The sequence below is a fragment of the Alligator mississippiensis genome, chromosome 5 (genome assembly GCF_030867095.1).
Source record: "Alligator mississippiensis isolate rAllMis1 chromosome 5, rAllMis1, whole genome shotgun sequence".
NCBI lineage: Eukaryota > Metazoa > Chordata > Crocodylia > Alligatoridae > Alligator > Alligator mississippiensis.
This window is the reverse complement of record NC_081828.1, coordinates 80,990,649-81,017,830: the sequence shown is the minus strand read 5'-3', so window position 1 is coordinate 81,017,830 and position 27,182 is coordinate 80,990,649. Positions and strand designations below refer to the sequence as shown.

Sequence of the window (27,182 nt, the reverse complement as noted above, 5' to 3'; positions counted from 1 at the left end):
TCAGCCACAAATGCAGAGCTACGTGTCAAGGAATAGAATTTGTCTAGGTGCTTGTGTGCCAAAAATGGCATGTAAGAAGCCAAAGCATGACCATTTATGCAACCAGGAAGGGAATATAATGCTAAGGCGTAGTTGTGTGCGACTACAAAAAGGGAAGTAGTAAATATTTCTGATAGCTGCATATTTACTGATAATTAAAAGAAAATGTGAAAAACGTACTGTTTGGAAATCTATTCCCAGTCCTCTGGTCAGGGGCATAAACCAATCTGACTAAATTCAAGAGATACAGGTGACAAATACCTGGGACACTGATAACAGACATGGCTCCTGAAGAGGGGGGCTGGGAACAGAGGTGAGGGGCAAAGGGTCTGTGGGAAACTTATGCCAGAATGTAGGGCAGGAGCAGTAAAAGTTAAAAGATATAGGTCTGAAGTTCAGTGGAAGGCAACAGTATGCACCAAAATATTTGGAATCTATTCAAGAATATTCTGAGATGGACAGAAGTAGTACAAACTGGTACAGTATATAAGGAAACCATATAGGATGGTACAAACAAGCCTGGTACAACATTTACAACATAAGTTTATAAATCAGCAAATTGTAAGGTTCATGGCACCAAAAGTGATTCAGTCATATATGGGCAATGATGAGTGTTTAGCTCATGATCAGTAACATGACTAGTTCATAGTGGCATGGTCAGCAATACAAGTGGTCATAGAAACATGTGACCAAAACAATTTGGAGATGTATAAGCCCTTTAAGGTATAAACAGGGTAAAATAAAAATCCACCTTGCATTTGCATTTAACTTTGCCCTATCCCTGGTATTGGCCATTCTGATCAGCTGGCTGATAGGATGAGTAAAGGTACACTAAATTTATTTGAATTGTATTGTGGTAGGACCTAACTGGGCCTTGGAGGCAACAACAAGAAAAAAACTTGATTACAGCTGAGCTCTCAGATGTGGAGTCATTAGCTTTGCCTATGCAGGAAACTTACCATGGCAGGAAGGGTTGTCCTCACCCACACAGTGCTACTCAGCATCAGCTGTCTCCTGGACCAGAAGCAGTGCCACTGCATTCATTGTGGTGCCATGGGGAGATTGATCAGCACTGTCACTCAAGGGTGCTAACAGCTGCAAGAAACACTGTGCAAATGTGGCTATACTACTTCTGATGCAGGAGCCAGTCTGTGCAGAGCAGCATGGGGTGCTTGAGGATGTATTTCCTGATACAGCAGTTTATGGAATAGACATGCCCACAGATATTCTGGTAGCCTGCCAGTGGTGTTAACAATACCTATGCTCTTGTTTTTCTGTGTTTCTTCTTTTGTGATTACTTAATATTTTGTTCTTGAAAGGCTTGCTTGGCTGACTGTACTCTCAGACAGCTTCTGGCTCTAAGAGGGAAGAGAATCACAGGCTCCAACCCAGTCAGGCTTGTTGAGTAATCCCAATGGTACACAGGGTCTCAAGCTCCTGGGCCTAGTCTGGGAGTGGAAGTACCACATAATTCCAACACAGGACAGGCAAGAGGCCTCTCACCTGGAAAGATGCACTTGGGAAGACTAGAGGGGTCATGCACTGTGACACCTGATTTACAGCTAAGTTTTCCCAGGGTTTGAGCAATAAGAGCACCTGAGAAAGTACTTTGGATACAAACTGAGAGGTACTGAAGCCAGTTGTGGGCTCAGCTGGTTTACAAAGCTCCTCCCTCTCATTTGAACAGATGAGTTATATTTCCTCCCCTTGCTAATCCAGTTACTACAAAATTGACCAAAGCATAAAAAGCAACAACAAAAATCAATGCAGTTGAAACATTCTTATGGCTGTTTTGTTGAGACTCTGTAGTACTTCTGTGCTTAAAAGCAGATATTTAAAGGGGCATTGCCTTTATATTAGAGAGATGCCTTTTGCTGCTTCCATGAAAATCCTCCCATTTTGACAACATAAAGCCTACTAACATTGCCATTTCCACATGCTCAGTAGCAATCTGGTGAAATTCTCCACACATTCCATCTCAACTAAGCATACTTGTTTGCTATGGTGCTTTCTGAGCCTGCACCAGAACTGGGCTTAGCATGACCCTCCTTTGCAATTACTCCTCTTGGCTGCTGCAAGCTGCTGTGGCACTAGTCAGTGGAAATGTGCTCTCAGTCCTAACTTCCCCAACAACTTAAATCCAGACAGTGCAGTAGATAAGGAAGCAGCCTGACTCAAACCTGGAGGTCTGAGGAGCAGAGGCAAGGTACAGGGAGCCTGCAAGCATATACATGTGCATACAAGCACAGTTAACAGCATTCAGACCCTCTCACCTGAGCCATATATTGCTGGAGGTCCTGGGGGCCCAGGAGGGCCTGGTGGGCCAGGAGGGCCAACTTTTCCATACCCTGGAGACCCAGGCAGGCCTGGTAATCCTGGGGGCCCTCTGGGTCCAACAACGGAGTCCCCCTTTGGTCCCTGTCAAGACAGAAAATATTTTTATTTTTTGTGTACAAATTAAATGGGTGAAACAGCTTAGCCACACAAAAGCTTAACACCAACCCAGTCTGCCCTTGCATTGGTCTGAATAAGGGATAGAGGCATGACACACAGCCATGCATTTAGGTAACTATATAGCATCCAGTGCAGAATTATCTGGGAAAAATCATGGGTAAAACTATCATATATGGGGGTAAGTGACACCAGTGTTGGTATTATGTATTCTGGGGTAGCTGTTTGCTAAATCTCACTGGGCTATTCTTGCTTACTCCACCCCGCTTACTGGCTAAATACTGTACTAGCACCTATTGTGGCAGCTACCCAGAAGAGCTGGTTGTCCGCTCTGGACATTGATGTTGTTCAGACTGGTGCACAAATTATGTGCATTACCCCAGCATTAGTAAGTCACATGTCCAGGCCCTGAGTGAGCAACATGTGTACCATGGTCTCCAGGGACAAGTTTCAAAACTAGAAATCTAAATGTAGGTCTTTAAATCCCTATTGAGATGTAAGTTTGATAAAGTGATTGGCTTTTTGGAAGCAAAACCTAGGATATAGTATCAGACTCTACAAAAATGGAAGTGGGCACAGTCTATACCGCTCCCAGTTCCATTTATCCTATCTGCCTTAGCACAGTGCTACAAGCAAGCTAATTAGCTCTGCTGAGAGGCAAGGCTGATTAGGCTGTACAATATCACTGTACATCTTAATCTTGCATTCATAGCTGAACCTTGCATAGACCATATCCTATTTCACCTATTAGGCATTTAAGTGGACTTAGGCACCAAAGTATGATTCTACTCCACCCTGTTGAAGTCCTGAAAATCCATTACTTTATTTGGTTTTGTAACACACAATCATCTGCCCCTTAAGACTGAGTCATAAAAGACAGTGAGGAGCAGGAGGAGCAGTCTGGCTTTTGCATTAACTATTCTTCAGGGACTTGAGCAGGGTGGAATAGGATCATACTCAGGGGCCTACGTTCAATTAGATGCCCAATAGGTGAAATAGAATCGGGACTTAAATGTATATTGTAGCACAACATATAATTTGTTCTGATAACCTCTCTCATCACAATCACCACCCAGCTGTCTTCCATATCCCTGGTCCTGCCACCTCCTTCTCAGCAGAAAGCTTCATTTCTCTATGGCTGCCAATCCATAAGCACCAGAACACGGCATCTTGAAATGATAAGAGGCTGGTGCTCCCTATGCGAGGTAGCATATCTCATCAGACCCGACTGCATATATAAGAATATCTCCAGGTCATATACTAGAAATGCCTGGCCCTTATTTACTGGAGGTGGTGAAGACTGGCTTCTAGTAGTAGGAAGTGGGGCCAAACAAGACTCATTGCAGGAAAGGGTCCTTGCCTCACACTCCTTCCCACCTGCCACAAAACTTCCTTCCTGCTTGATACACTTTTCCCTCATTAACTCAGACAACCCCATGTTAAAGCTAGTTGCTAGGTGTTGAAGCTAGCTGCTGAAGCTAGCTGCTGTCTACCTGAGGCTGAGTCTAGAGCAGATGGTATGGTGATTAACACAAGATAAAAAAAAACCCAAAAACTAGGCAGAGATTAGATAGTAGCTGACTTTTATTGGAATTGTTCAGGCTGCCACAAATTTAGCTTTCCATTAATTTTTCTGAACTACTGGAACAGAAAATACCATGAATTTACTACCTGGCCATCTTTTTTCCAGTGAGTCACGAAGCAACAAGCCAATGACTACAAATTTTGTTGCTGAGCAAGGGACCATATCACTTACAACAAGTCCAGGTCTTCCTGGGGGCCCAGGAGGCCCTGTCATAAAGAACCCTCCATTTGGCTCTCCCTTTTCTCCTTTTAAGCCAGGCTCTCCACTGTCTCCTTTCTCACCCTAAGAAGAAAAATATATGAAAACATTGAGTTGAATTCAGATTGAAATTCTACAATGATCTTGTAAAATTACACATAGTTTTAAACTTAGTACAGCACAATATGCGTTTAAAATCTGTTTCTTGGTATCACTCCCTTCTTCCATTACATAGAATGAAAACCTACATTTTTCCCCCTAGGATACAAGGGCAAGATTTCTCTAACATAAAGAAGAGAAAATTATGAGGAGATACTGTGTTTATCCTACTTATGTTTCTGCTATCTTACAAAACAAAAATCCACATGGCATTGCAAATTTATCAACTTGGAATCTGGAGGCAAAACAGTGTCAGTAATGAGAAGTGGGATTTTCTACCCACTTGTACTCAATCTCTGAAAAAAGCGAAAGAAAAGTTTTGCCAGGTGGAGTAGATTTTTAAAGGCATGTAGAAAAGTGAGGGTTATATAGTACATGGGGTGTGGGGGGGAAGCAAGAGAAGAAGACAGGACAGGAGAAGAGGAAACATACATATGACCATCTCTTGGATTTCTCTTCTTCTCTCATCTTATCCTCTGGTTGGCAAAAGGAATGACAGGATGGAAGAAGGAACCTTGAAATATAAAGTCATTATTTTCCCACATACTAAGAGCCCCATCGACAGGAAGTATCACAATATTTCTGGCATTATGTTGGGGTGTTGCTTTCTCTTCCATCCTTTTCGTCTTTTACACCTGTTCTTACTGGGATACAAGTCAGAATGGAGAAGGCAGCAGAAGCAAGAACTGTGTGGTGCCGAGACTGAATACAACATAAAGGAGGTAGAACTAGGCACAAACAGCATATGCAATTGAGGGATTTCTCCCTTTTGTTTCCTAGTAAACAGAACTGTTATGTGTGTTGTGTGGCATTTCATCATGTGAGACAGGAGGGGACTAATGCAATCATCACCATATTTGGATCACAGATGTCAAATGTGGCCTGTGGGCCAGATCCAGCTCATGGAGTAGTGTACCTGGCCTGCTAGACTACCAGCCGTCACCAGAAGTTGGGAGCCATGACTGACACGAGTGTCTTGCTACAGAATCTGGGGACCTTGGGCCCTGGTGGACATGGGAGTTTGCAGCAGGAGGGCAAGCCAGGGCTGACATAGCCCTGGTTGTCCTGTGGCTGGGTGGCTTTGCCTACTGTCACCATGACCCAAGTCCACAGCCACTAACTCTGCTGCCACCACTGCTGCATGTCCCATGCAGGGCCTGGAGCTACAGCTGTTGCCTTCGTGTGCTTCAAGAAGGACCTAGAGGTGGAGCTGTCACCTCCATGGGCCCTATGTGTGACCTGAAGCCAGAACTATCACCTCTGTGTTCTCTGTGTTGGAGCCAGTCTACCACCCTGGCATGAAACACGTTAGGAGCAGCAGCTCCAGCTCTGGCATAGGGTACGCAGCATACAGCACATGGTGGGAGCTGGAGCCACTCCTGCCACAAGCACTGGACAGGAGCTGGAGCTGCTGCCACCACCACTACTGCCACTAGATCCATCCTGTGCCTGGGGCTAGATCCAGTCCACAAAGAGCCTTGCTGTCTGGACCTAGTCTGGGGCAGGAAGCGAGTTTAACACCCCTATGTTAAATCAAATTAGGCACATCATATCCATTTTTCAGTATCTGCAAACTATGCATTATGCCATAGAAATAAAAATTGATTTACATGAGTAGAAACAAAGCTGAACAAAAGTCCTCAACTTGATAACGTTTCTTCAGGGGGATTGGTAATACTATTATATAATATGATTTCTTCTAGTGACACTATAATGCAATATTCTGATAACATGCCATAGATCTTATCCTAATATAAGACTGATAACAGTTCTATTTCAGTTACAGCAAAATAAAAGCATCTTAAATTAATGTTCCATTAGTCTTTAATTCCATTACTTAAAGTAATCCATAATTGGGGAGTAGGTGAATACTGGCAATAGGGAGATACCATATATATATATATATAGGTCCCTTAATAGGTTATTCTGGGAAACAAGTAAGTGAGGAAAGAACTGTTGCCTCTCAGTAATTTTTCTTATTTATTTTATCAGGTCTGAAAACAGGATGAACAGGATTACAAATACATTGATTTTTTATGTATTAACTGAAGCTAAACCTGCTTTAGCAGCCTTTGTGGATACAAATGTTCTCTTACTCCTTTAGTGATATGAAAGATTTTGGGAAATGTAGAGGACTTAACTTATGCTAGTTAATTTAATGAAGAAAATAACAAAGAACAGCTCAAATTAAAAAACTCAGTGAAAAGAAAACATCTGATTTCTAAACCCAACTAAATGATAATTCTTGTATATTCCTGATATACAATTTATGTTTCTATTTGGAAAATTCTACAATAATGAAGATAACTCTTTACTACCAAGTAATCTGAATAATTATATAACATATCATTTTGTAATTACTGGTATAAATCTGTATTTTGGATGTTCCAAAATTGTGGATGTTCAGCCTCCACAAAAGAAGGCTGAGAAGACATCTTGTGGCCTTCTACAAATTCATACAAATTCATCCGGGGGGGGGCGGCGGCGGACAGTAGAAAGGAATAGGGGATACTCTGTTTACCAGGGTGCCCCTTGGGGTTACTAGGAACAAAGGCCATAAACTGACAGAGAGCAGATTTAGATTAGACATAAGGAAAAATTTATTTACGGTGAGGGTTGCCAAAATCTGGAATGGGCTTCTAAGGGAGGTGGTGCTCTCCCCTACCTTGGAAGTATTTAAGAGAAGACTAGACAAGCACCTAGCTGGGGTCATTTGACACCAGCACTCTTTCCTGCCCAGGGCAAGGGGTTGGACTCGGTGATCTACTGAGGTCCCTTCTGACCCTAAAAATCTATGAAATCTATGAAAATCTATTTTCCTATTAATAATTCATCTTATGTTTAAAAAATGATAACATTTGGGGTTAAAAAACTGAGCAGAAGTCAAATGCAAGTGGGAATAATTACCTTTATGCTGTTAATAAAGTGGCTGAAATATGATGAAGGTAGAGAAGGACCTGAAAAATCAAGTACGTGATTTTAGTATGACTATTACCTATAATTTCCATTTTAGGAACACTAAAAGGACATCATTATAAGCACTGTTCTTTTAGGAGTTTAAAGGAAAACAATTTTCTATAATCATGTTGACCTTTTTCATGTAACAAACATTTTTCCTCTGCATTTTACTGTAGCAAAAGCCAATATAGTTATTTCCTTGTACCAATATAACTGATTGCGCCAGTGGGATTGTGTCCATGCTCTGGTGGTGGTGAGTAAGTGGAAACTAAGGAGACAACACAGAGGGCACCAAACAACCAAACTACTCACTTGTGCTGAATTGGTGAAGAACTTTTACACGACATCAATAACAGTAAGATGTACTTTTTTCCAGCATGTATGTAGTAGCCCTGAGATATATTAAGAAACCAGCTAAAGAAGGTGTAATAGTTTACAATATTCAGTTCAACAAAATTTCATGAAAGTGTTCTCTCAAATCCTAATATGGCATGTGGCACTATCTTTAAAGGAAGGCAGCAGAGCTGGTTATCTAGCTCTCTCTTGAGCAAAGGCCTAACAACTATTTATTTGAGAGAAGCTGGAACCATTTTGTCTAGCAAGGAAGGCCTAATGTTTTCTGCTAGCACCACACCAAAGTAGTGACTTCCAAAGTCTGACTTCAGTGACCTTTCGATTCAGCCCAAGGCAGATTTTTTTCCTGGCACATCCAGAATCTCAGGGAGCGAGATATTCACTGGGATATTTTCCTGGCACATCCAGAACCATGTTATATAGACACTGGATTTGTCCCCTCCAGACATATGCTATCATCATAAGAAAGGTTAGCTTCATTAGTAGAATAGCAAAACCATTAAAAAGGAGAGATGATCATTAACACCTATGGAGTAAAGAACAATAAGCCATTAAAATCAACTGACTCCCTCAGCTGCTTGAATAGTTATGCCACAGCTGTTACACTGTGGAGCAGAAAACAAAGCTGGGAGCTTCTATTCCAAGCAGAAAATCAGCTTCCTTACTTGCTACACCTACCCCAATTTCAGGGGCTGATTTTGGAAGAAAGGGTGTGTGCTGTACATGAGACAAATGCGCTGTGACAGAGAAGACACTTCAATAGCTGGATTGATGGTCAAAAGCAAAAATACAAGAGTCTTTTGCTCCTGACAAATGGTGATGTTTTATTAGGGTAACAATAGAACAGGCTCCAGCTGTTTAGCATTCTCCCTCAGCAAAGTTCGAAACCCAACTGCATTAATCAAATTCTGTGGGCAGACCAATTAAATGGACCTTTGCTTTTATAGGAGCAAGGATTAAATCTGCCTTCACCGTAGAGGAGAACAATAATTTGAGCATGATGGTGTTATTTCCTTTATCGCAGTTCCAGTCCATCTCTTTAGGCAGCATCTAAAATCATCCAGGATAGGCCCAAGGTTGTCACTCATTAGCACTTGCAAGATACTGAATTAAATTACATGTTTGGACATAAGCAGCAATGTGCGCATGGGAGACAAATCAGCATAAAACAACGCCCCTCCCTCCCCCCCTCCCGCCCCATAACTTTTTATTTGAAAACCCTATTCCAGCAGGGGTTTTTTTTAAGTTTATTGATGTCTGGGTGGCTCCCCCAACACTTTTTGATTCATCATTTTGGTCAGCATAAAAATTAATGGGAGCAAGAAAAGAAGGTTTTATTGTGAACAGACATCCTCTGGAAGATAACAACCCAAGAGCACCCTCAAGTCATAAAACTAGAGCTTTGGAGTAAAGATCAGAAAGATCTGAAATGGAGACAAAGATTATAAATACAATGCCTGAGCTTTCTAATATAATAAAGGGCTTAGTCTGTCTGTCTGTCTGTCTGTCCGTAATGCTTTTGGGCAACTGTGCATGTGCCGCTGAGAGGGCTGGTGGCGATTGGCTGCACAGGCTCCGCCTCCTCAGGCAGGGAGATAGGTGTTGGGGAGAGGGAGGAGGCGGAGGCAGGCGGTGGGAGGAAGCCAGCTCCTTAGGTTGGGGGAAGCCCCACTGTTCTTTGGGAGGAGGCAGAGGCGGGTGGGGGGGAGGGAGCCACTGCTGCCGCCTCAGGCAGGGAGCAGAGGGAAGCCCTGCTGCTCCATGGGAGGAGGCAGAAGCGGAGGCGGGTGGGTGGGGGGCAGGGAGGTGGTGGGAAACTGCATTGCTCCAGGGGAGGGGGTGGAGGTGGGCAGGGGGAGGGAGCCATGGCACCAGATGCTGGAGGAGGAGGCAGCGGCAGCAGAGGACTGTTTACATGGCTAGCCCCAAAGGGTGAGCGGGGGGTTATGTAAACACACTCATAAACACCCCATCATTCATGACGGGCAATTGGCTAGTATTTTATTAATGTTACACTACTCTTTTTATATTTCAGTATCTCTAACATCTATCCACGTAGCACTGCCAGTTTTCTGTTCTTTTCCTAAGATGTGGGAATTCAAGCTTCCACAAAACAGTGAAACACAACATCCGCCTTTTTTCACAAAATGTAATGAACTTAAATACATCCATATTCAATACGTGCATCAACTCCCGCTGCAAAAACTAGGGCCCAAGCCCCATCCCACCTTCCAGGCACCCAAAGTAGACTTAACTGCCCAAGCAAAATCCTGTTCCACCCTACACTGAGTTTTGAAGAAACTGTACATCTTGGAGGTGGGTTCCTTTCTCCTTCTTCATTGCATTTTTGTGAATTTATCTTAAAGCATGTTACAAAGGTAGATGCAGGAATAATTTCTTGCTTCTTGAGTGCAATGCCCTCTCTGAGCGCACACAGTGTAGGGCTACAGTGGTTTTTCAGGGACTTGAGAGGGATTCAAATGAATTTCACTAAAGCAGTTAAGTTCACTTAGGAGCCTAGTAGATGGAACAGGCAATGACATAACTACAGTAGGGCAACTGAGGCAGTAGCCCCATGCATCTACTTGAAAGTGTGGAAAAAAACAGCTGTTTTTGCATCTGCACAACTGTAATTGCGATTGCATGGTGCTGTGTCAATCAGAAGCTGCCTTGAGTGGCTGCTGCCCTAGGTGCCAGGCTGTGTCATTACACGTTTGGAAACAGGACTGGTTGCTCGGCTGCTGATGGCAGGTGCAATGGCTAGACCAGCAGTGCAGCAGCGTCTATTTTTTTTATGACCCGGTCACCCCTTCTTGGCTACACTACTGGGATCTGCTCTTAAATCCTCAATGATTGATTGGCTCCTGTTATATTTCCAGGTTACATGTTTTTAGTTGCATCAGAAAAAAAGAAAAAGAAAAAGTAAAGAAGTGGCAGCACTGAATTCAGAATGCTATATTTATTATTACAAAATGCATAGAACTAGATTTCATTCCTCCTGGCTGAAAGAAGTTGACAGTGAGATACCATCTCTAATCAGGGAGTTGGTGTCTTAGATTCTCTGAAAGGCTACAACAAGGTAAATATTTCTCAACAATGATTTACATATTGTATATATTCATAAGACTGCAAGGGTGATCATTCTTCACAGAGAATGATTCTTGTGATGTCAAAAAGCCAGTTGATTTTTGCCTTAGACCAACAAGGAAACTACTGTATTTATTCAAATCTAAGATAAGCTGCCCCTCCCCCCCCCACTTCATCATGGGGGAAAAAACCTCATCTTAGATTTGAGTATGGGCCAGAGAAGCAGCTGCTACAGCTCTGAACAGGGACAGGGAGCCTCATGCATCAGGTAGTAGGGGTATGGAGCAAGGGGACCACAGGGGAAGAGGGCACATGATGTGGAAGGGGGCATGTGGTGCAGAATGGGATCATGGGGGAAGGGGGTGGGGGATCATAGAGTGAAGGGAGCACAGGGAAGTGGTGCAGCAAAGGGGGGCACAGTACAGGGGGGAGCATAGGGAAAAGGGCATGTAGTGCTAGGGGGGAGTATGGGGAAGGGGCACAAAGTGCAGGGGGCATGGAAGAAGGGGTGCATGATGGGGGAGCATAGGTGAAAGGGCAGTGGAAGGAGTGTGGGGCAGGATATTTGGGAAAAGGGCACAGGGGAAGGGAAATGGAAAGTGATGGGTGCACAGGGAAGGGGCACTTGGAGCAGAGGGAGCATGGAGAAGGGGTAAGTGGAGTGGCAGGGGGAGCTGCTGTAGCTCTGGCCCCGACCTACATCCCAACCCAGGCTGGAGCTGGAGCTGCTGCTACTGCCTGGCCTGGCCAGGTGGCTCTGTGCTCCCAGTGGAAACAGAGCCAGAACAGCTGAAAAGGTAAGCAGCAGGGAGGCAGACCCCAGAGGGGGACAAGTGGCAGGAAAGGGAAAGCACCAGGGGAGGGATAGGTGGCAAGCAGGGAGACAAGGGGCATGGAACAGGCTGCCAGCCCACCAGCTGCTACTTCCCCTGACTACTTTCCCTGGGGTAGTACTGGGAGGGATGAATTTAAGAGGACCCTCCAATAATTAGATTTTACACATGCAAAATTAAAATAAATATATGATTTTTCATGTTTTGAATTGAATAATTATAGGGTCATCCTAAATTCAAAGTCATCTTGGATTTGGGTAAATATGGTAATTACATGTCCAACTTTAAGCAGGTGTGAAATATACCAGGGCTTAAGGCTAGGCACATATGGCTAGCTTGCTGAATCAGACCTTAATGAAGACTGGGCAAGTTAGGCAACTATCTCAATACAGGAAATAAGTGGCATTTAAAGTGCATTGGATATTTAAATGGTTTAACATAACCAACTCGCAAAGGAGCTTTAGGAGCCTATTCACTGTACCTGGTGGACCAGGGGAGCCTTGGTCTCCTTTTTCACCCTTTAAGCCGGTAGGGCCATTCAGTCCCCAGGAGTTTCTCTCTCCTTTAAAACCTAGCAAAAATAGTGCAAGCAAATAAAATGTAGAAGGAGCAGGATCAGACATAGAGTTGTTATCTGCAGGCTCTATCACTAATTGCTAATCAGAAAGCAATAAAAAAGGATATTGATGGCTGTGGAGGTCAACACAACTATTGTTTGTTGCTCTGAGATAATGCATTTTAGCTGTCAACCAAAGCAGACAATGTTCTGGAGCCATATTCATGTTTTTAGCAAAATGATTCTACCTGGTGAGTTGGCCTGGTGCAGAACTGCACCCAAATAACCTTGGATTTTCTTCCTTTTGCATTTGTTCCCCACATCCAGTGTCATGTGGGCCTTCCTCTGCTACATGTCTAGGCAAAAATGGCACCTTACTCTACATAATTGGTACTTGCAGGTGAAATGAACTCACAAGTAACTGGATCTTTCAGATATAATTCCCCAATGTCTTGCTTCTCTGCAAAGTGCAAGTTCATCAGTGCAATACCAGGACAAAGCCTAGGGATACTCTTGCAGAAACAAGGTGGAGTGGTGTTACCTCTCAGATCTATGTTCTTGGGGAACCCTGGCACAGGAGGCAGCCTGTCTGACTCACAAAGAATTCCTCTCCCCTCCTCTACCTAAACAAAACTGATTAAGATGCTGTGAGAGACATACTTAAAGCCCTCCAGATAAGGGAGCAACTGCCCTAGGTCTCATTTGCATCCAAAATGAAACCAGATGACCATTCATTTACACGGGAGATGGAGAAACGAATGCTTGAAGCAAAGACCGCAGTGAATTCTGGGATCAGAGAAGCAGGGGAGAACTGCATGATGGGGAATCTGTGCTTCAAATGCTAATCAACCCACATTTACACACACCCAGCTCAGCATTTATCAGACCAGTTCTAATCTAGATTTACAAAGGACTCCCCCCACCTCTAAGCAGAAGTAAAGTTTAATAGACATCTCAGCCATACATTCCCCAGTCCCACTATGGGAGGCCTATTTAAACTTGATTGACTAAAACTCGGTTGCTGGGTTAGGGAATGCTGAGGCAAAGAGACCGAGTCAGAGGGGGTATGGGCAACATTTGAACAATGGTAAAGGATTCATCACAGCCCATTGGAGCCCTAACCACAAGTGTTGTCATACCTTTCCTGGGATGACTGCTGGAAGTCCTCCCCACCAAAGGTTATGAACACTCCAATAATTGCCTTAAGTCTGTTAAAAGACTATAGTAAGTTCTGGAAAAGTCATGCTAAGCTGAGGCTTGTTCATAACAAGTAAAAATCCCAAACCCTGATGCTGCAAGCTATCTATTGTTTCTGAAGAAAACATGAGATATCCCATCAATATATCTGCTATCCATAGGAATTTCAAGCTAGCTCCTAAGTGTCTGGTTACTCCTTAACCTTATGTTTTCCTGATTATCAGTCAGGTTTTTTTGAGATGTTCCAAACCAGGCAACCCCTTGTCAACAGAAAAGACAATGATTTACACTATTGAGAATGCTTTGAAGAAGCTGAACTGAGGGTATAAAAATCTGTAAAAAAAAAAAAAAAAAGCAGAAAAGTATGTGTGTGCTTCAAGAGGAAAAGTCTTTCTGACACCATTTGCTGTTGTTCTCGAGAAGCTGGAAGAAACAAATCCTCTCCCTTCAAGGATTGTGCTAAGAACTTTACCTGTCAGCATTGCAACCCAAGTGCCTTGGACTGGTGAGATTTCCAGCTTTCACTCTCTCTCTTTTCTCTCTCTAGGCATAGATTTCTGAACCTGAACTGTACTAGTTAAGCTTGAGCTAAGTTTCCACAAATACTTAGTGAAACCAGGGTAGTATTGCAATTGTTTGTGTTTGTTTTTCCTTTGCAAGTCTATTACTACTAGTACCATTATATATTTCATATACTTAGCAATAAATAACTTTTATAGTCAAACTGCTAGTAACTGAGTATATTTTTCTTTCTCTACTTCTCCTTCCCCACTTGTTCTGCAGCAACGCTTCTTTGACCTAAGCTAAAGATCCCTGTGAAGCCAAAAAATACTGTGGGGTCTGCTCATCGAGATGCTAAAGACTGGGACGTGCTGAGTTTGAAACACATAAGGGGATCAGCTTGTACAGGCTGATTTACCCAGTTTGGCTCAGATGTGCCCTAATGAACTGAATGCTGGCCCATGAGGGTGTCAGCTGGACACCCAGCTGGACTCAGAGGTATTCATTCTGTTTAACTGTGAGTTTGTGTCTGACTGCAGTTTATTGTTGCTCTGATGAACTGATTCTTGCCATATGAGGGTGTCAGCCTGTCCATACTGATCAACCCGGCTGGGTCAGGCGTGTCACGTTAATCTGTGTGTGTTTGTGTGTATATGACTGATTTGGTGACTGGAGGAACCCAGCCCCCTTGAAACTGAGTCCTGCAAGATAGCTCCATTGGGGGTGAGGACTTGCAGAAGGGAGAAACACAGCTCCGTATAGAAACATAAGTAACACAAGCAGCACATTGATGAAATTACCAAGATCCTAGAAATATATCCCTAATAAATGCGCACACCCCAAGGTGATAGGCAAATCTGGTAACAGTGCTGCTTACGTCCCTTTAGGAACCTGATCCAATAGATGTGCTCAGAGCAGACCTAATGCACACCAACTGCACTGAACTTAGCAACAGAAACAGCAACCAGAGCTACTTTAATTTTAATTATAGTAGTGATGCCCACTTGCTTGTTATGTAATAGCCTAATGGTTAGAAGACTCAGGAGGTAGAAGACTTGGTTTCCTATGATGTTTTCATCCTGCGGGGCTTCAAACTACATCTCCCACCTTTCAGGAGAGAGCCCTTGGCACCAGGCTACAGGCAGGGACCCCTCTACTCTTTCCTGTTTGAGCTGTGACATTATACAGTAAAGCATGCAAAATCCATGAAGCCAGAGAGAAAGCAGGAAAGGAGGCCAACTCTGTGGCCTAGTGCTTAGGGAACTTGGGAAATGAGAATCCTGGTCCATGCAACATGTATGCTCCCCAACCCAGATAGCTCAGTCTAGTGTCTAGGGCACTCGTTTGGGAGCTGAGATGTGTTTGTCTGAACTATCTGTAGGACGAGGAGGAAACTGAACCAGCTGTCCCACCACTTGGATGAGTTTTCTAACCACTAGGCCATTGTATACAAGACAGACATTAACAGCAGTGCTGCCGGATCTTTTGAAAAAATATTGGTGGGCATCTACGTTCAGGAATGGGTTCTAGGTTCCTGGTCACAAATGCACAGGAGTATCTCCCTGGTAACCCTGACTCAAGCACTGAAGCTTCTGAGATGGACGGGAGTTTAGAAACATCCTTGTGTTCAGTGTTTCCTATTGGCCGATTCTAGGCAGCTCCTGGCTCAGCGTATTCAGTTTTTGGCCTGCCTTTCTAAGGTGTATAACTCTCCCCATACACTGAACAGAGAAGTCTCAGCAATTCAAAAAAGGCCTGGACCCTACTCTGGGGTCAAGTCAGGAGGGTGTAGATACTGTAGGCACCTACATCCTCTTTGGATCTGGCTCTTACTACTTGGCCACAGGCTGTCATAATTAGAGAAAAAGGAATGATAGCTATTAATATGCACAAAGTTTTGTCTAAATTGTAGGAGGCTGGCTCATCAGTCTTAAACTCTTCCTTGAATGAAAAAATACAACAAAAAGCTAAAGGGTCCTTATAACAGCTCATAGAAACTCATGGGAGGGACCATTTTGCTTAATTATTCAGTACATTAATATCCACTCTTGTAATTTCCCGGGTGGGACAATGGAGTGAAGGGGCTAATTAAAGTAATCTGGGGCAAACACTGCAGGCCCTTTTGCAATCAAGGTGAGAGTATCTGGTGAGTATCCAAAGACGGTCTACATCAGCAGACTTAAGAGAAACAAGGAGCTAAGAAATCTGTCCAGGAAGCTCTGGACAGGAAAATGACTGAAGTGAGAGTTAACAGCACAACTATCATGCTCCTCCTGTTGCAGCTCCTAAATGGCCATTATTCTAGGTAGGTGCACACTGAGGTGTGCACTATTGCCAATCCCAAACCATCTAGTTGTTCAATCTAGTTGTTACTAGTTTCATCAAATTTTTTAAAATTATTTTTAAAAATACTAGGTGTTATGTTCTGGTTTTCTGAGTTACTCAAGTTCAAACATACCTCTGGAAATACAAGGGCTAGATTTTTTTTTTAATAGCGAAGGCTTAGTTTCTCATGTAATCATCAGATTGCAGGCACTGGAGCTTTATGTTAAATAACAAATATTTGTAAGACTCAAGTTAAAAATGTGATAGATAGCAACACCAAGTGTTCCAAAGCACTGCTGTTACTACAGCTGGCAAAGGGGACACAAGTAAAGAATCAATTCCCAGAGAAGCACTGAAATCAGTGATAGGGCCAGTGCCCTACACAGAAGTAAATAACAAATTTAGTGTAAACTTTTCTACATCAAACATATGAATATCTCTGTGAGGGACTGTCTAAAAACCTTTATTAGAAGCTTCAGGTTTGAATGAGGAATTTGGCTCACTTCTGTTCTGCATGATACTTGGGTTGTATCCTCTCTTTTTAAAGAAGTAGGGGAGGCATGGCAAGAAAAAAATTCCCAGAACTGAGGGAAAGGATTTGGGTCTCTCCTTAGATTTGGAAGTAATGACAGAAGGGGTGGGGTTTACAGACTGTGGACATTTCAATAGTAGATTTCCAAGTAGAAGCCTCCTCCATAGCTTTGGCTCCCAGGAGCTAGCAATACCCTGGGAAAGGGCTTAAGAACAAGGGGCAGGAGGCTGGTGAAGAGTTTCTTGTGCATCCCTGAATTCCAGAGGTTCAATTGCTCTGGTTCCTTTATTGTCCCCAGTATCCTTTTTGACAAGAGAAGAAAAGGAAGTCCCTGGCTTCAGTGCTCACTACGGTTTTTATGCTTTATGTCGCCTCCATAAGGATTTTTCTGAAGGACCATATGACATGTTCTGTTCAATCTTGTCAGTCTCACATCTCTCCCCACCTTTTCTTTCACTGATCTTTTGTCTTCCTCCTAGTTCTCTCCCCTAATTCTTCTCTTTCTATGCCTCAGAAATTACCTTCTCTTCAGCAAATTGCATTCCATCCTCCTAACAAGCAAAGGAAGGGACAGCATTTCCTTTCTTTCTCCAGAAAGGCTCATATTCGCTCTCCTTTCCAAGAAAAGAGAGTGTTGTGGGGCTGCTCCTTCTCCTTCCCCTCTGAGGAAGCTTGCAATGTTTCCTGCTCTAAGCAGGGGTTGCTTCTGCCTGTGATACTGTATCTCAATGCAGAAGAGTGGAGTTCTGACAACAGACAGGAGCTGACTTGAGTCAGGCAGTTGGGCCCATTCCTAGGGTTGCCAACTCTGACTGAAGCTATTCCGGGAGGTTTTTTTTCTCCAGCAGGTTGTAATGTCATTAATAGAGGTGCACCAATAGAGATTTTTTGGGCCGATACCAATGACTAATTTTTAATGAGCCACATTGGCTGATACCAATCTGATTGCTGATATGCAGCTAGGCAGCTTGGAGAGCAGCATCTGGCTGGTAAGTCTGTTGTGGGGGAAGGAGTGAGGGGGGAAGAGAAGGGGCATGGGGGAGGAGGCAGATCAAGGCCCCTGTGGTAAGGGGGGGAGTGGGGCTGGGGCAGAGGCAGGAGCTGCTCAGCCAGGGTGGGCAGGGTATGGGATGGAGCCATGAGCAGCTCATCTGGAGGGGAGGAGGGGCGACTTCCACCACTATGCGCACCTTAGGAGGGCATGGGGGCCATGTGCTCCTGGATCTGTGCTTGGGCCAAGGGTGGGCTGCTGCTGCGGGCTGGAGCTGGGGTGGCACTGAGCTCTTCCTGGTGGGTACTGGGCCAGGCTATACTTGGGGTGGGAGGCAGCAGCGCTGGGAGGCGGGCTATGGGGGGGGGGTTGCAGCCACCCCAAAATTTGCTGTCGCCACCCATCCCAAGTGCAGCCCTAGGCCCACCCTCCTGCCGGGAAGAGCCTTGCGCCATGCCTGGCTCCAGGCCACAGCGACAGCCCACCCTTGCCCTGTGCGTAGTTCTGGGGCACATAGATTCATAGATTGTAAAGTCAGAAGGGACCTCAATGGGCCATCTAGTCTGACTCCCTGCCCCTGGCAGGCAAGAAAAGGGTCACCAAACCTGGGATCATGTAATCCCAGCCAGATGCCTCACCAGTCTCCTCTTGAAGACCCCCAAGGATGGGGCAAGCACCATCTTCCTTGGAAGCCCATTCCAGATCCTGGCAACCCTGACTGTGAAGAACTTTTTTCTAATGTTCAGTCTAAATTTACTCTCCAATAGCTTACGGCCATTATTCCTTGTTATTCCAGGGGGTGCCCTGGTAAACAGATCATTGCCTACTTCGTGTTGCTCCCTCCTTATGAATTTGTACGCCACCACAAGGTCCCCTCTCAACCTTCTCTCAACATGTCCTCCATGCCCCCCCAGGGTGCATGCAGCATCTTCATCTTGCGCCTTGCCTCGCCCTGGCTGTGCAGTGCCTGTCCCTACCCCTACCCCTGCCCCTGCCCCAGCCCCACTTCCTCTCTCACCGCTGGCGCCTCGATCTGTCCCCCTTCATGCCCCTTCCCTCACAACAGATTTACCAGTCAAACCTGGCTGCTCTCCATGCTGCTGGGCTGCGCTCCTGGCTCCTGTGTGCTGCGCTGCAGCTGTGCATGGCATTTACCGATGACAGCATCAACAATCAGCTTTTTTTGGCTGATGTGGCTAATACTGTCAATTTTCCTTATATCGGTTCTGATCCAATATGGAATCGATGTATTGGTACACCTCTAGTCATTAACTGTACTGTTCAACCCATTCACAATATCAATCTCCTGGATTGCTTTCAATAGTCACCAGGAGATCAATGCGGATTCTGGGAGACTCCTGGCCCATCTGGGAGGGTTGGCAACCCTACCCATTCAATACTTTCAAAGTCAGCTGTAAGAACCATAGGACCACTTTTCTGAGCTGGCTGAATTAGAAATCAAATCAGATCCATCTTTCCTTTTCTGGGCATTATTTCAGGCTTGTCTTAGAATTTACTATGGAGATGTCCTGCCTGAGCAAAGAAGTACCCACTGTGGAACTGCATACTTCATACATGTTTACAGCCCACTTCAACACAGCACCCAAACCAAGAGAGGGGAGCTGTGGGCTTGCCTCATGTTGCCATAGCTATGTGCCTCAGCTTTGGGTAAGAGAAACTGGAGTTTCAGAGTGAGCAAATAAACATGTGGTTCTTTTGCTCTTCATCCTCCAAGCTGGGACTGACAACATTTGTCCTCACAATGTCAGTACCTTTTGGGATGTGGCCACTCAATTACTAGGAACAGAACTGAGACCACCAGATCATTTCTCAGTGATGACAAAGCCCTTTGGTTATGAAAACAAGAGTCTCATTTAAACCAATACATTATATTACAAAAAGGAAATGTTCACCATGAATGTCAAGACTGCCCTGGTCTCCAGGGTAAACAGTGCTCACCTGCAATCAAACACAGATAAATATATTCAGAATATTATCTATACACATTAACATTAACAGAGTTTAGAGTGACCATATTCCAACCTGTACAGGGCTTTTGTGTGTCACCACAGTATATATTATAGTAATACAGTTTGCAGTATTAGTTAGCTTGTCAGTATCTAAATACTCACCAGTGAAGAAGTTTTTCACTACTGTGCATATTTCAATATGCAATATATTCTCAGTGGGATGTAAAAAACATGCATTCTTGCCAGTCAAGCCAAGCTTGCTCTCAGCTGCCCAAATGTGAATGCAGGCTAAGTCAGTTCAAGCCAAAAGAATGATTTTGGATTAACATCAGCATATTTGCAAATAGAATTTGCTTTTTGATTGTAAGATAACATTATGTTTTCAGTGCTTTTCATCCAAACTATCACTGGAAGTTTATCTACTACTCCATGTGCATACATGTTTTATTTACTTTTACTTTTGATTCTGGTGCTATTTTTTTCCATAGCCTTGGACACTCCACTTAATTTATTGATTGCCTGTAAAACAGGGACTGAAAGACCTACCTCCTGAGGACTTTCTAAAGTTAAAGAATGTTGGCATGGTGCTCTGAGACAGGGAAACCATTAAAGACTGATAATTACTACAATTAGTATACATTGTACCATACTGGTATATAAGCTGCTACATGAAAAGATCTAAAATGACCTATTTTTGTTATCTGAAGTGGATCTATCATTTTGATAGTTGTACAGAGATTCAATGCCTTGGAACTCACAAAATGAAGCTAGCCAATCCACAAAGTATTTTTGGCTGATGTGTGTTTTGTACCACAACATTCAAACAGATTAGACCACTGATGGTGAAGAGATTTTTAAAGCAGTACAAGAAATAATCATAAAAATAGCAATACACATACTTATTATTAGGTACCAAAGAAACGCTCAGTTTCCAAGGACAATTCTTATAATAATAAGGGACCTGGATCTCTTCAGCCTCCACAAGAGAAGGCTGAGAGGGAATCTAGTGGCCATCTACAAATTCATCAGGGGGGACAGCAAGGAATAGGAGATGCTCTGTTTACCAGGGCACCCCTTAATAGAAACAATGGCCACAAACTGACAGACATCAGATTTAGATTAGACATCAGGAAGAACTTCTTTATGGTAAGGGTCACCAGAATCTGGAATGGGCTTCCAAGGGAGGTGGTGTTCTCCCCTACCTTGAGGGTCTTTAAGAGGAGACTGGACAAGCACCTGGCTGGGGTCACCTGACCCCAGCTCTCTTTCCTGCCCAGGGCAGGAGGTCTGACTCAATCTACTAAGGTCCCTTCTGACCCTAAAAATCTCTGGGCATGTGTAGACAAAATGAGGGGCACGTGTGTACAACGCTTTAAAGTGGGTTAAATGCTTCTGCACTGCTTTAACGGTGTTGTGTTTGCACGCATCAGCAGTGTATTGCACATGAATTCCAGCCGCTGTAGCACATTCGGTGGCATAATGCGCCTTAAATGACTTTGGGGTGCAGCAAACTAAAACATCTCTGAGGAGTTTTAGTTTGCTGCCCTACAACTATGGAACGAAGCACTGGGCTCCATGCGGCTCAGGGGCTGTGAAGGCAGCCCATGCAGGCAGCCTGGCAGCAGCCCGGGAAGGCAGGCTTCACTGAAGGAAAAAAAAAAAGTGGCAAACCTGATCTTTTTTTTTTTTTTCTCCCCTGGAGTCTGCCTGCTTACATGAGCTGCACAGGAACCCAGTCCTTCCCTCCGTGGCCGCAGTGCCCCCCAGGACCGCCCAAACCGGGTGCCTGCGGGTGGGTGCTGCCTGGGGAGCGGTGGCCACTGCAGCAGAGGGAAGCACCTGTGTAGCCCTGTGGCCCTGGGACTGTTCTGCCAGCCAGCAGCTTGCCCTCCCCTCACCACTGCCGAAAAGGCAGGTAAGACATGGGTGTACACAACACGGGGGTTTACACTGCCCTAAATTGAAGTGGGTTTAAAAACCCACCACTTCAATTTAGGGCCCCCATTTCATGTACTCTATGAAATCTATGAAATAAAGTCTCAAGTGTTTTAAAAAAACCCTGAGCAACAGGACAATGCCAAAGAGTTTTAAGCCAAAAGGTTACAATACTATTTGTTCATCTGTTAAACATTATGTAAGTGGTTCAATATTAAGTAAATAAGCATTTGCAAAATCACTATCTGTTATCTTGAAGGTCTGATCCTGCTTGAAAGTGAATGTTTGACACATGACATTACTGAAGCATATAGCAAAGCACAAGTAGAGACGGAAGAGAGGAAAAGCCTGATAGAATGTTTTACGGCCATGCATTTAAGTATATCAATGCACCATGCAGTTTCTGTATGTGACTTACGGGCATTTTGCAGTGTGGTCTAGGAGAAACTGGGAAAACTGTCTATTCAAAAAGGGGATGGGGGGAGGAATGAATTCAGTAAATAAAGACAATACTAATACAGCAAAGAGGCATTATATTAGGTGCCCAAGTGAGACCACAGCACAGCAACCTTAATGTGTTTTACAGCTCAGACATTGGGAAATCTCAGCTGATATGGTTCAACCAGAAGGTTCAACTTTTGTGGATGGAGCTAATCTCCTCAATCAGAGTAGGTTTCAACAGCTGAGTTCAAAGTTTCTGCCCTGTACACACAAGCAGAAAACATGCTGGCAGAACCAAGGTCCAGATTCTACTCCATTTATTTGGCCAGCAGTGGACTTAAGTCACAATCCCATTCCACTCTGTTCGTACCCCTGAAAAACAGTTAATACATAAATTGGGTGGATCCTCCTCCCACTTACCACTTTTTGTGACCCACCCTTAAGGGTCAGATGATGCATTCATGGATTTTCAGGGACTTGTGCCAGATGGAATAGAATCCTACTTAGGCACATACTTAGATGCCCAATAGGTGGAACAGCATCTGGCTCCATGTTATCTAAAATAGTGATATGATAGGATCCACCTCCCTAGGATGGCCATGGCACCCTCTAGTGGGCACTACAACCCTGTCCTGCCCAACTAATCTTTCAGAACACCCTCCTAGGCTCCCCTGCCATGTCTTGATGTCTAAATAAGACATATGGGAGGCTGCCATCAGAGACCCAAGTAAGTCTTGGATGCTTTACTCTGCTTTGGTCGTCCCTGGGCAGCCATGTCCTGGCCTCAATCCTGCCTGAGCAAGGTGTTACTCCTTTGTCCTTTCTCTCAGCTCTGGGGCCCCTGGCCCTGTCTTACTCTCCTTCTTGTCTCCAAGCCTGCCAGCTCTGTCTCAGTGTCATGAGTCCCAAACCCTCGCGCTATGCCTAGAAAGTACCACTTATGCCCCACTGGGGGCCAACCGGGCCATGATTGGTCCTATCTTGACTTTACAAGCCCTATTTGCTATAGGGGCAGTAATTGTGCATTCCAGCCTCCCGCATACCATACAGATCTTCCTCAACAAGCTTCCCCATGACTCCCAGCCCCATCTATGCACCAGCCTGCTGGGCTCCCATTTGTCCACTCAGCTTCAGTCCACTCTATCTAACAGAGCCCTGGTTCAAGCTGTTCTCTCCCTATTTGCTGGGTCCCTAGCCTTGTTTCAGCCTCTTCTCACACAGCCACCATGTCCCTGAATATTGCAATGCTCTTTTCTGGGCTCCAATACCTTCTATTCATTCACTGGACCCCAAGCCCTGTCTCAGCTTCTGCTCACACAGCCCACCAAGTACCAGACACTGGTAGGTCTCTTTCCATTCACTGGGCCCCTTGACCTGTCTAAGCTTCTGTCCATGCAACTTACTGGGTCCCCAGCCCTTGCAGGGTTTTTTCTGGGCTTCAGACCCTTCTTGGCCCCTGGCCCTGTCTTGACTTATGCCTATGCAGACCACCAGGTCCTACACCCTTGCAGAACTCTCTCTTTCTTTCAGCTACAGCCCCTAAACCATTTAGCTTAAGTCCACCAGGGTGGAGTATCTCTTAGACACCCTGCCTGTGGGTTCCCAACCATCCCAAATCTCCAGTCAAGACATAACCAACTCAAACTTTCTAGGAGATATTCAGCAGCTCCTTCCACCTCCAATTAGGGCAAGTTTGAGTCTCTGGCCCTGGGTTAGGGTTCTATATCTCCTCCTCTTTCCTATTTTGGTCACCTCCAGTCTTCAGGGCCAAGTTCAGGAGTTTTCTTTTTCCCTAATTAGCAGGCTTATTGCTCTGGCCTGCCTGTTTGCCCCCAACCGTTGGCTGCCTGTCTCTCTTGGTAAAAGACTCACTGCTTTGCAGCTAGCCTCCCTCACTTTTAGTAGCAGGGGTAGTGTCCCCTGTTACAAGTGGTTTTCAACTTTTTTAGATGCAAAGCACTTCTTAGAAAATGCCACTTCTTAGCTTTCACTCATTTTTTGGTTACAGAAAAATACTAGAGCAATTCTTCTGTTACAAGGAACTCAGACCACAATAAGTCAGAATGTTTTTGACACCATGGATTCCTGTTTGGGTTTATCTTGTGCATCATGCATAAATGCTTGTATACCTAACAGTGCTACTATTGAATGGCACCCTATGACACCCTTAAAAGGACATTGTAGCATCCTAGGGTTCTATGGCACTCGAATTGAAAGTCACTAGTCTAAAATAATTTTCAAGGTTTCAGCTTGCAAATCATTTCTGTAGCTTTGATATAGCCACACAGATTAATAGACCACAGTGATACTTACTCCTTTGATGTATGCTATACGTCCCGGTGGCCCAGGAGGTCCTGGAGGTCCAGGCAAGCCAGGAGGACCCTGAGAAGAGAAAGGGAGAAGATAATTAGATACAATCTTTTGAACAGCAGGGACAGCTGACAGAGAAAAAGAAGGGCAAAGTATTCAGAGGGTTCAATATAAACATGGAAATTTCTGCTAACTGGTCTAAAATTAGGCAAAACATTTGTTTGCATGAACAAGTTATACCTATAAAAAGGAAATAAGGATTGCAAAATTTGACCATTAATATTTCATGGGCAGCTAAAACATTCGCTTTCAGGAAAAAAAAATCCATTTTCCTCCCTGCTAGGTATAAGGAAAACCTTTATTCTTAACACCCCCTTCCCCCCACTCTTTTTTGGATTGATTATTGCAACTGCTGAGACTCATAATTACAAATGTTACTGTACAAATGGCATTTAGACCAGAGTATATTTTAATCCAGGATATATGTAAAAACCTCAAAGCCTGAAGGAATGAGATCCAGAACAATTAAGCAAGCAAACTATGCTGTCCTATAATGTACAAATGGACCAGATTCAACTGCATTGACTTCAGTAAGCTTATTCTGGATTTATGCCATGGTGACCTAGCAGAACGCAGTTAGGCATATAACACTTACAACTACATCCATGGGGTGTCCTGGACACTGGAATTGGTCCTTATGGACCATTACCCCTATCTATCTGGTATTACTGCACTGCTCTTTTCTTTCCTGTAGGTTTAGGCATAAAGGATAATGTAGACTGAGCTGGGTGGTGAAGTACAGAAGGTGACTGTAGGAGGAGGGGGAGTGGGCAGAGATTAATAGTCTGTCCATTGCAAAGCCTGATTTATTTTCCACCAAACTGAGCAGCAGTTACTTTAGCTACATTGGCTTATTAAGAATAAAAAATTACTAAATTATTTAGAAGAGGTATATTTTGATATTAAAATCATTTTGCCTAAAAAAATGTGCTGAATTCAGAAGTTGCTAAGTTTAGTATGACTTCCTCCTCTTTAAAGGCACGTCATTAAATTTCACACATTTATCACTGCACTGAGGCCAATTACTTGTGCTTGTGTTTGGCTAAAGCAAAAGCATATAATCCAGAAAGGCATCCAGTCTTGATTTAAAGATATTCTGTAGTTACTTGTTCCAGTGACTAATTTTCCTTTCACACAGATACCTGTGCCTAATTTCAAATATTAATTTATTTGGCTCCAGCCTCCAGCCATTTTCTGTAGTAATGTCTCTCTCTGCCATCTGAAACTGCCTTTTAGTACCTGAAATTTTCTTCTTGCCAGGGTATTTCAAGTAATCTCCCAACCTTTTTTGATAAGCTAAAGTAGTATCATCATCTGTATATGTATTTGCTATACAGGATTTCACTTTGTTTTCAATATTTTCAATACAATAGAAATAATTTAAATGTTGTCTACTGAAATACAGTAAACAGAGTAACAGAATTCACTGGGAGCCTCTACACATTCATTAATGTGCCATAATTACTGCACATTAATTTTAGTACTTGCATAACCAAGCACTAAATTAATGTGCGGTAACTGGTGCTACTGTGCAGTTGCACCAGAGCACGGGTTTTTACAGATGTTAACTATGCAGTAGCTTAATACTACTGTGCAGTAGCATATTAGCATAGGTTTTGCCCAGCACGCTACTGCGCAGTGTTATTAAGCTATTGCACAGTTAACATCTCATGCAGATGCACCCACTAACAGTATGAAGAGCTAAGATACCATCTCTGTGATGTGAACGTTGCCCTATAAACTCTTTCTTATACAAGAGGAATCTGTAGTCATTTTAAAGAAAGAGTCCAGCTGCTGACATAGCTGGGACTCTGGGTAGGGTTTTACAATCAAATGTGCATTTACAAGAGGTTAGGCAGCAGTACTGCAACAACAACAAAAAAGACATGCAGGCACAACTCCTGGTCCCCAAAATGGATTTTAATTGATATTCTTCATTCAACAGTCATAGGATATATTTAGGCATGCAAGTCTTATCACAGGATCCAATGCTGCAAACACTTATTACATATATACCATTATTTTTTAGTACTATAGTTAGGCCTACATATTTAGACATTTAGAAAACAAAAATTTAAACTAAACAATATTTACATTTCCAATAGACAATGGAAACATTTACAAGCTGTCACTGACTTGTAGCTTCTTGGCAGCTTAACTTTGCTCTGTTGTTGCAATTACCAGAGTGCTACCAGTATCCATGGTAATTAGTGTAAAGCCAGGTCACATTTCTCTATGCTGCACTGCAGTCATACAATAGACATTACATGAAATGCAGACTGCACTGACTATTTGTGTCTATATGCATTATGTACTATACCAGATGAGAAGTGTTTGCATTGCCCCAGACCTAATCAAGCCACACAAAGAATAACACATATATGAGTATTCCTTAAGGTCAGTAACATTATTCTCCCTGGTATGTATTACTCATCTGGATGCAGGGCTAAAGAATTTGGCTGTGAACAGTTATTTAGTAGATAAAATAGAATAGCCATGTCACCATTTCTAGATACTCTAAGTTGCTTTTATTTCTCGAACATATTCCTATCCATCAGCCTCGTTACAGGAGTTTAACTACATCTGTGTTTACAGTGAGCTATATTGCATCAATTCTGAAACACTTACGTATGTTTCGCCTTTTTCACCTTTCACACCTTTCAGACCATTCAATCCCGGGCGGCCCTGAAATGGATGAAA

At 43.7% G+C, this 27,182-nt stretch overlaps 1 protein-coding gene across 6 annotated transcripts in view; it reads right to left on the bottom strand.

Annotated features, from left to right (window-relative positions):
* COL15A1 (collagen type XV alpha 1 chain) overlaps nt 1-27,182 on the bottom strand; it is a 308,100-nt gene that overhangs the window by 16,132 nt on the left and 264,786 nt on the right. For 4 of the 6 annotated variants that reach the window (XM_019485357.2, XM_014602928.3, XM_019485342.2 and 1 more), the window contains 8 exons: nt 27,111-27,167; nt 24,426-24,494; nt 22,090-22,131; nt 19,680-19,725; nt 12,146-12,235; nt 7,340-7,389; nt 4,247-4,357; nt 2,313-2,457 (listed from right to left, as the gene is read on the bottom strand). In XM_019485357.2, the coding sequence (XP_019340902.1) occupies nt 2,313-2,457; nt 4,247-4,357; nt 7,340-7,389; nt 12,146-12,235; nt 19,680-19,725; nt 22,090-22,131; nt 24,426-24,494; nt 27,111-27,167 (610 nt within the window). The remainder of the gene's footprint in view (nt 1-2,312; nt 2,458-4,246; nt 4,358-7,339; nt 7,390-12,145; nt 12,236-19,679; nt 19,726-22,089; nt 22,132-24,425; nt 24,495-27,110; nt 27,168-27,182) is intronic. The other 2 variants (XM_059728547.1, XM_019485347.2) reach the window with 2 other exon arrangements.